The 10,208-nt window shown below is 44.2% G+C and overlaps 1 protein-coding gene across 1 annotated transcript; it reads left to right on the top strand.

The window, feature by feature from the left end:
* Window positions 1-5,094: 5,094 nt before the first annotated feature.
* c1qtnf7 (C1q and TNF related 7) lies at window positions 5,095-9,055 on the top strand. The gene is made up of 3 exons (XM_080017279.1): window positions 5,095-5,215; window positions 7,318-7,557; window positions 8,371-9,055. The coding sequence occupies exons 2-3, from the start codon at window positions 7,326-7,328 to the stop codon at window positions 8,997-8,999; spliced, it is 861 nt and encodes a 286-aa protein (XP_079873405.1). The 5' UTR covers window positions 5,095-5,215; window positions 7,318-7,325; the 3' UTR covers window positions 9,000-9,055.
* Window positions 9,056-10,208: the final 1,153 nt, after the last annotated feature.

The following is a 10,208-nucleotide window of genomic DNA, read 5'->3' as shown; positions in this document are numbered from 1 at the left end:
TTCGTTTGCTACCGCCATCTTAAATAATTTTGATATGGATTTCACCAACATGACAAAGACAAAAAACAGACGTGTTTGTAGTGAGTATTGAGAGTAGGACCTCAATTATGAATAATTCTATTCTTTGTAGAAATTAGAGAATACAAGGAAGCCATTTGATGACAATTGATAACGTAGAGTTGTTTGTGGTGGGAGGGCGGCAACGTCCTTCAACGTCAGTTTTGGTTCTGAACTTGGGGTTGTATGTATAAAGATCATCTCAGTTGTTTCCACAGTGGAATAGCCTGTTACGATCACCTCCTAGGAATGGGAGGCTATAAAGCAAACTTAAAATAGAAGTAAACACAACGTGTAATAAAGTAATACCTGTCACTGTGTAATTTCAAATGGTTCTTGTTGCAACTAACTACAATACAGGAAGACTGTAAAAATGAATTTCCGGAATTTCTAGAAATTCTAAAAGTGATGGTTTTTTGGGTTGTTTTTTATAACTCACCCTGGTGCGTGTTGGATTAGTAATAAATTCATAGAGCGAAAAGATGATATAACACCTACCTCATACCTCCTAAGCCTCACAAGTATGAGGCATTGTGCTGGTATGGCAACGTAAAGAAAGATCATGTGTGGTCCTCCTACATAACGTAAACTGTAAGCCTCTCATATAAACGACAAACAATAGGTGTACTTACTTGGATGCTGGGAAACATTTCCCAGCTTGACTGGTGTTTGCTGGCTGGCTGCTGAGAACATGCCATGCATGTCCAAAGAGAAGCCCACACCATGGTAAAATTCTTCAGGGGAAGTTTGGATGGAGAAGTTGAAATAAGGTTTTTGGGTTTCTCTGGCATGTTTTATGCCTGTGATGCTGTGCAAGAAGCCTGCAACAGTGTGTTATGCTGCGCTTTGCTTTATCCAATTGTCTTCTGGTAACACTTTCATTTCATTATTTTCAAACATAATAAAGGTCAATACTAATAAAGCAATACCTGTCACTGTGTAATTTCGTATGGTTTCTTTTACAACTAATTACAATTCAGGAAGACCGTGAACGTCATTCTCTGTGTTCCAAACGCAACACCTACCTCGTGTTTAACGGTGATTATCTCTGTTTTTCTGTGCATATGCACAGTCTGTCAGAGTTTGTGTCTTATATTCACTTAGTTAAAGTCCAATCGAATAGTCTAGTGAGCAGAATTAATATCTGAAGTATTTGGCAGATGGCAGATATAATATCAGGCAGTCGTTGTGCACTGCCATTTTGCACATGCACACCATGCATGCTTGTCTGTGACCAATCAGAGGTCTGTAGTGCTATCACTGTTGCGGATACGAGAAACGTAGCATTTTTTACTAACTTCTCCTGAAAAAATGGACCGATCAAAATTGAATCAAAATTGGAGGACAGCATGTTGGAACTGTCCCAAATCCAAATTTTATTCGTCATGTCCGTGGGTACCTCTGTTCCCTGATATCCACACACTACCAACGTTTCATGAACAAAAACAATAGGGGTCTTGGCCCCTTCGAGGACTGGACTAATAACAATAAATATAGCTGCTGGCAGCAATACACATGGTCCAGGTTAGTTGCATGACTCACAAACTACAGTTTTCAGAGTTCCCCTGCAAGGCAGCATCACTTCTTATAGAGCTGAATTACAATTTTCCGAGTTCCAATGGAACGCAGCATCAGTTCAAACAAATTTTCAAAGTTCTGTGTCGTCTCGGCCCTGCACAAATCCTGCGTGAAGCAACCAATACACAGCAATGAGGTCTACAGCGCGCACCTCGCCCCATGCGAAAGCCCTCCCAGAGCCACAACCTGCACATACTGTATACAACAAATTGGATGACGATGTCACAAAGCTCCCCGCTCCACAAACTCATCCCGCTACGCCCACATTCTGTTACTTCCGGTTAATTTGCAAAGGCTTTTCATTAATTCCTGCTCCAAATATAGATCGATGTGGATCACACTTCATTCGTGTCCATGGATTCGGCGGTTGCTGTGCACCCGACACGGGAAAAATGCAAAGGAGAAAAATAATAAAAATCCGAACAAAAACAATAGCTGGACCCGTAATAATAATAATAATAATAATAACAACAACAACAATAATAATAATAATAATAATAATAATAATAATAATAATAATAATAATAATAATAATAATAATAATAAACAGCTGCAGGCAAAAATACTATTTTTCGAGTTCCCATGGAACGTAGCATCAGTTTGTGCTGTGACTCAGCATTACTACTTAGGAATTATCTTTTGGAGGTTTTTGAAGATTTTCTTTATTGATACATAAAATTACATGGATTCAGCTTGATCTTTGCCTGAATTTTGCGTAATGGATGAAATCGTAAATTAGATGTACATTATACAAACATAAACACTGGATGACAACATGCATTGAAAAACAGTTAATTAGGTCCAGGAAAACTGGAACTACAACTGAGAAGAAGACAATCTTTAATCGTCATACAGCACACCACACTACAACCCATGCACATGCTTTGGATGGTGGCCGGTGAAATGAGGCCTCTGCGTTTAACCCATCCTGGCTTGTCCTTCGTCCGGGGGCACAGCCAGGAGCAGTGGGCAACAATCGTGGACGCGCCCGGGGACCTGGTGATGAGTGTCCATCGCTGGTCAGACGATGATGTGTGCATGTTTTTGGTGGGGGTCCTTACTGATAGGCTGATAGACGTTAGGTGGAGGAAACCCCATGTGAGCACGGGGAGAACATGCAAACTCCACACAGAAAGGCTCCTATTTGGGAGATAACCTGCCCGGAGCACGGTGCCAACAGCTCCCCAGGATGGGATCGAACCCAGGACTTCTTGCTGTGAGGCAAGGTTGGCCTCTTCCTGTCAGTTATGGCAGTAAATGAGGGACGAAAGGAGAGGAATGCAACCAGGAGGGTGCTGGGGTGCACTTGAAGCAGGTGTGGTGGTGTGTGCGTGTGTGATGGGACTGCCTGTATGTGTGTGTGTGTGTGTGTGTGTGTGTGTGTGTGTAAGATGTCCACCGGTGACTGTACATGATTTATCCCCATTGGTACCGGTGTATAAGGTCGGTATTATTTTGCGGCGCCTTCAAGCAGCTGAAAGGGCCCTGTAGACACCCTACGGCTGCAGGAAAGCCCCGAGTACCCTGCCCTGCGGCCACAGAAGACCCCAGGCCCCAAGCCCCGAGGAGCATGACCCAGTCCCAGGGAGCATGAGGAGAACCCGCACCCCAGGGGCGCACACATACAACCAACCCCCAGGTGCAGACATAAGACGCAGCCACAGGCACAGAACCTGGGCCGCGGGGGCAAGGCACTGAACACAGGCCCGGATCCTGGCAAAAGAGACCGACACCTCGCTTGAGCCGGCGGGCTGGCAGGACCCCCATACCCACCTAAGCTCCACGCAAGGGGGAGGCCCGCCCCACCGCAGCCGACCAGATGCCCCACCCGGCATGAGTGCCAAGTGCCCATACACGCGTGTGCTCAGTGTGCTCAGCTCTTTGGCCTTCCTCTTTTCCTCTTGCCTGGCAGCTCCATCCTCAGCATCCTTCTCCCAATGTAACTCTCATCTCTCCTACACACGTGTCCAAACCATCTTAATCTGGCCTCTCTCACTTTTCCATCAAACTGTCCAACCTGAGCTGTCCCTCTAATGTACTCATTCTTAATCCTGTTCATCCTTGTCATCACCAATGAAAATCTTAACATCCTCAACTCTGCCACCTCCAGTTCAGCCACCTGCCTTATTGTCAGTGCCACCACCTCTAAACCGTACAACATAGCTGGTTTCACTACCTTCCTGTAGACCTACCCTTCACTCTTGCTGGAACTCTTCTCCACCCACTCCACCCTGCCTGTACTCTCTTCTTCACCTCTCTCCCGCAGACTCCGCCGCTTTGGATGGTCGACCCGAGGTACTTGAACTCATCCGCCTTCTCCACCTCCACTCCTTGCATTCTCAGCTTTTCACCGCCCTCCCTCCCATTCAGGCACACGTATTCTGTCTTACTCCTGCTGACTTTCATTCCTCTTCTCTCGTATGCATGCCTCCACTTCTCCAGGCTCTCCTCAACCTGCTCCCTACTCTCACTACAGATCACAATGTCATCCGCGAACATCATAGTCCACGGAAACTCCTGCCTACTAATAACCATATCACGGCTTCTATTTTTCCGACGCCTCGCTGGATTTTGAACGCATTACTCACTCGTAAAGTGAAGTGAAGTCATACGTGAAGTATGACTAGCTTGTGACATAGCGGTTTAAACGAGACGTCACCGTGTTCATAACTTCTGTCATTCTTCTGTTTCAAATAGTTTTAGCTTAAACAATTCAGAGATTTTTTCCCCCGAGCAATTACAATAGCCTTTATTTGTGTAGCACCTTTCATACACAACATGTAGCTCCAAGTGCTTAACATTAAAAGAAGGCCGTCAGATAGTGATAAATATTTAAAATAAAATAATTAAAACAATGAAATAAATTAAGAACAGGGTAAGAATATGCATTCCTCAGCGAATTATCTTGGATTTTACTACTCTGAAACCCAAAATACACAAAACTGAGAGTGCAAAAAAAGAAATCAGAATTCAGGATTCCTTTGGCTGAAAATAAATCCATGAATCATCCACAAATAAAAAGAAATAGCACATTGATACGATAACGTTACTGTTTTATTTTGGTGGACTTACTGTGACATGTAGATGGGAAAAACGATTGGACTGACATTTGATGTGGATGGATATGACAGTGGAAGCAAGGGGTGCGTGGTGTTTCAGTAGGCATCATAAAGCATCACATACCTGTCATTCTACCTTTTATCTGCCTAATGGCTGTTTCCAATCACAGCAGGCTTGGCTTGACTTCGACTCTTTGTCATTCGGGGATGGTTGTACAGCCCAGTCGATACCCCCTTACATGGAATGGATTCTTTATACATCTGGTACCTGGTCTGCGTTTGAGTCAGCCCAGGAGGAGGAGTGGATGAGGGAAGGAGGGAAGGAGGGAAGGAGGGACGGAGGGACGGAGGGCTGGATGGAGGCTGCTGCTGATCGACCAGACTGTCAGCAGCACAGCAGCTGGGTCCTGGACACAGATGTTTGAGAGCTCACTGTGTTCCGGACGAAGACCAAGAGCATGTTGACCAGGGATCTAAAGGACTCACAGAGGAGACGGACGAGGATTTAGACCAGATTTTAGGTAAGATATTCCCAGGGGCGTGGTGACAACATCTCTGTGTGTCAAGTATCTGCTGAGTCTTCACACTTCTGGCTCAGTTATGAGCATGTCACTTTTTAAATTCAACCACTGCCTTTGTATTGCCATTTTTACTAGTTGTTTACGATTTATCCAACAAATTCATTGCCACTGTTTGTGCATTTGTTATCTATTTACTCTGTTTCCAAGCAAGGGAGTAGATCTGATCTTAGTGTCTGTGAATCTATTTGTCTTCATATTTGACTTCATGTGCATTATTTTATTTTATAAGATATATAGCAATATAGCAACATAGTTATATAAACTTTACCATGATAAGTAATAAGTAATTGGACATGAATGCTTTCAGTAAAAGCCACAATGTTAAAATTCAGTCTTCAGCTCCAGAATCAGCCTTGTCCTATTTGAGACTTTAAGACAAATCCCCTCAAATTAGAGTAATCAATAACATGAATGGAATCTTTTTTTCCTGTTGGAGTCACACTCTAAATATTTAATTTGATTTCAGCATTTACACTGAAAATGATAACTAGACTGAATCTTCATCGCAATATCCAAACAAATGCTCCGAGACGGGCATAAGTGTGCATGCATGTGCATGCATATGGGTCTATGTGCTGAAATATGGAGACAATTCTTTAATGGTAATCATTTAGCAATGTTGACATAATTTCTGCAGAGCGGAAATCACGGGCGGGGTTTCTTTCTCGCTGAGTCTCATATCGGCTCTCTGGCCAGTTCATTTCCCCCAAATCCAAAACATGTTACACCATGAGATCTTGTGTTTTTTAAACGCCCCATTAATACTGGACAGAGAGCGCTGTCTGCCTTGCCCTGTCCGATTGGCACACACACACACACACACACACACACACACACACACACACACGAGTGTGCGCATGCACACATGCACACACACACACACACACACACACACACACACACACACACACACACACACACACACACACACACACACACACACACAGACACACACACATACCTGTCTGTGGATTTCTATATCCACTATATATTTGAATTTTGTAAAGATAATTGTAACACAATGCAATGAATTCACAATGTAAATCAAAATTATTTTGTAATGTAAAGGACTGTTTACGTAACTGGCATCTAGCAGATGCTCAAGCAAAATGTGAAATCAACTATATTTGCTACAAAATTAATTGTTTATTGTTAATAATCGACAAGGTCCCACACATGTAAGCACGTATTCCTATGTCATGATTCACAGACAACGAGCAGATGTGCAAAGACAGAAAAGTCAACACTCCCCAAATCACACCCACGTAAGCACGGTGGGATACAAAGATGCAAATCGTAAATCAAAGCGTATTTATTGACCCTGTGAGAAGTCAGTGCAGTGCAGTCTGTGTGTTATCAGTATATATGGAGATTTCTTAATAAAAAATATGATATATTCTAATACATTGTTTGTTATCTGGACACCATTGGTCTTTGAGCTTACAAGCCCCGCCTCTCCAAATATTTACATAATTTCCGTTGTGGCAAACAGACACTAAATAGCAAAAACTGTGTCAACATGATTGTGTAATTGTGCAATTTTACTAAAAACAAAACGGAAAAAGATTCAATATAAAAATAAAAGCCCATTTTGGACATAGCATCCATTAATAATAAGATTCCCCAGGCACGTTTGTGTTGAATATGATGTCACAGCTTTGGAATGCCTTAGCAAGAAAGACTTGGAACAGATGCAGAGGTTTTATTTGGACTCTTGACATGCAACGCTGTGGTGCTTTACACCAACGGAGAACATGTGTGAGAGACAATCAAAAAATCCTTGCTTCTTATGACATGTGTTAAACCATATCTGGCCTAGATGTGGGCTGTATAATGTGATCCTTGTTCTTCATATTTAATTGCCCCGCTGATGATTCTGACTATTGTTTCTCTGCACAGGGCTTGGTTCTCCATTAACTCTTCTGATCAGATATCTTGAACAAAAACATAAAGAAAATGACTTGAGATGGACGTTGTCTTGTCATTCCAGAGACGTTCCTTTACTTGCCTTTGAAGCTGGTTTCCATTTCCTTCCTTTGTAGCCCTGAGGATGTGGGCATTAATGGGAGCGCTGTGCTTATGCCATTGCGTCTTTGGGCAGCTGTTGGAGGCGAAGGTGAAAGCAGCTCCGCCCCATCTGATCTGCAGCGTCCCGGGGCCGCCGGGTGCCTCGGGCAAACCGGGTCCCAGCGGGCCGCCCGGGGCTGATGGGAACGTGGGGATCCCGGGACGTGATGGAAGGGACGGCAGGAAAGGGGAAAAGGGAGAAAAAGCAGAAACAGGTACAAAATAAATATTCAATGTTACTTCATCTCTCACATGAAGGATTTTGAGTCACCATGTGGATTTTGATCAGCCTCAACCCAGAGGTCCGACTGTGGAATCACACGGATCAGCGCATGGCTGGAACAAAAACACGGCAGGACATTGACTTTCTGAACCTGGAATTTTCCCCCTATGCTAAAGAGTCTGTCTTCCTTATAACCAGCATGCTGTGTTCATAGATGCCATGTACTTTTAGGGTGTCAGAGTCTTGCATCCAAACCCTCAGTCTTATCCAGGTTTGGATCATCTCAAGGTTACTCATCTTACTTTTTTAAGATGCTAAGAAGGAAAACATTCCCCATGCCGGCAAAGCTGCCATAAAGGTGCTGAAATGTTTGGACAAGTTCATAATCAATGCCTTTTTGTACTTGACCAAGAAATGTTTTTTATCTGTCTGTTCAGTGATCCAAATGATGAACCACTGGTTTTTATCAAGCAGGGAAACAGGAATTCAGACACACCTTTAAATCATCCAAGCGCAAAATAGATGATCCTTCAACAGACACTAAGCTTGCAGAAACATGCATCGGTTCAGCGTCTCTAAGTGGAGGATACTCATTGTTTGGTTGACGCAAATAGTTCACTTTACTGTCACTTTAACTTTTACCATGTAATGCTGTCCAAAACAAATTTGCTCCACAAGGAATAAATTACCTTGTGCCAAAAGTTCTGTTTTTGTTTCTAATCCATGTGTTTTAAAAACAGATTGACCAAGAAACAATTTAACCTCTGTTGTTAGTCTGATAAATTCCCCTGGATTTATCTTTCAGGGATAAAGGGGAAGGTCGGCCCAAGGGGTAAAATTGGAGAGCGGGGAGACCGTGGCCCCAGAGGGAAACATGGGCCCTCAGGAGAAACGGGAGACGTGGGCCCAGCAGGTCACGTGGGACGACATGGAGAGAAGGGTGACAAGGGAGGGCGAGGGCCCCGTGGAAGTGCAGGAATCTGCAGGTGTGGCAGCCTGGTGCCTAAAGCGGCCTTCTCTGTTGGAATCACCAGCAGCTACCCGCCCGAAAATGTCCCCATAAAGTTCGACAAGGTCCTGTTCAACGAGGGTGGACACTATAACCCCCAAACAGGGAAGTTCATCTGCGCGTACCCAGGTGTCTATTACTTCTCCTATGACATTACGTTGGCCAACAAGCACCTGGCTATTGGGCTTGTACAGAACGGCCAGTTCCGAGTCAAAACCTTTGACGCCAACACAGGGAACCATGACGTTGCGTCCGGATCCACCGTCATGTTTCTGAGCCCTGAAGATGAGGTGTGGATGGAGATATTCTACAAGGACCAGAATGGCTTGTTCTCTGACCCGGGCTGGGCTGACAGCCTCTTCTCGGGCTTCCTCCTCTACGCCGACACCGACTACCTGGACACACTAGCCGAGGATTACGCATAAGCACTCTGGGAAAGATGATTATTGTCGGACTATTGCATTTAAATTGTATTTTTATACCAAGGTTGAATATATTCTAGTTTTGAAAATATATAACTATTTATCACATTAAATATATCTCTCTTGTTACATGTATGTGTTTGTGTTTGCGGGCGGGGTGTCATTTAGTTGTTGGCCGTGGAAACAGGCTCTTCCAAATGAAAAACCATAGAATTGTCAGTGTGGGGTGGATTCAACTCAGGGAACATGAAACTGCAACAGGTGTTTTTCCTCCAACATCCGCGCTTACATCTTTGATGGAAGACGGGCACTTATCTCCAAAGTATGCCCCCTTCCCCTGATGGATTGATTTGTTGTCTTTTTTTTCTTTTCTTCTTGGTCACTGGAGGTAGTGAGGAACGTTTTCTCCCGGGGGCTGTTATTTTTTCTTTAATGAAGGTTCGTCTATGTTGACAATTTACTCTGACTGTTTCCAAGCTACGCATGCTTACTGGGAAGGGCAGACCCCTTCACCAACAATGGAAATATGTGGAGCACATAAATAATGTGACTATATTGAATGGCTGCCAGCTATTTAAAAAACCCCAAACTATAATAGTAATCAGTCATTATGGCAGGTTAAGGACCAATTTTATCTTCGTATGTGAGGAAAAAAACCCCACAAAAAACCCTTTCCCAGACCGGAACCGCACTTTTTTTTTGAGCCTTCGCGGATTCCGTAGCAGGCGACTCTATGACGTAACTACCAATGGTGATGGACAGCCTCTGGCGCGAATGGGAAAGCGTGGCCCCGTGGCTTGCAAACGATGCGTTCGGCTTCATGGACGCCCCCGTTTTCAAGGTGGGTGGAGAAGTTGTTTACCGCGTAACCAGGCAGCGGTAGCGGTAAGAGCGTGTTGGCGTGGGCAGTGGAGAAAACCAAAACGGCGCCTATTGTGAAAGGCGTGCCGAGTTTTTGGGCCGCTGTACCGGTTTGAATTACAACCGCCGCCAGGAAACAAAGGGACTTTGCGGCCCGTAATTATGTTGTGAAGGATAGCCATTAGCTGTCATATCAATTAAACTGTGTCTTTACAGAGGAACCTCTTTGTTGCGGGAAGGGACGCCTTAGCCTGGTGGAACCCTAGATGCAGAGCTTTGGGAAGGGTTCTGTATCAGCATCATGACCTCCACAAGGTAGATACTCTCAATGGATTTACTTTTCCCAAACCA

This window comes from Zeus faber (assembly GCF_960531495.2).
Source record: "Zeus faber genome assembly, chromosome: 1".
Classification (NCBI taxonomy): domain Eukaryota; kingdom Metazoa; phylum Chordata; class Actinopteri; order Zeiformes; family Zeidae; genus Zeus; species Zeus faber.
The sequence above is the reverse complement of the archived record's forward strand: the minus strand, read 5'-3'. Positions and strand labels throughout refer to the sequence as shown.

Excerpts from the sequence above, each read along its gene's own strand:
- c1qtnf7 (XM_080017279.1), top strand. The coding sequence starts at position 7,326 with ATGTGGGCATTAATGGGAGCGCTGTGCTTATGCCATTGCGTCTTTGGG. Across the intron at positions 7,558-8,370 it reads GGGAGAAAAAGCAGAAACAG|GGATAAAGGGGAAGGTCGGC; the intron begins GTACAAAATAAA and ends TTTATCTTTCAG.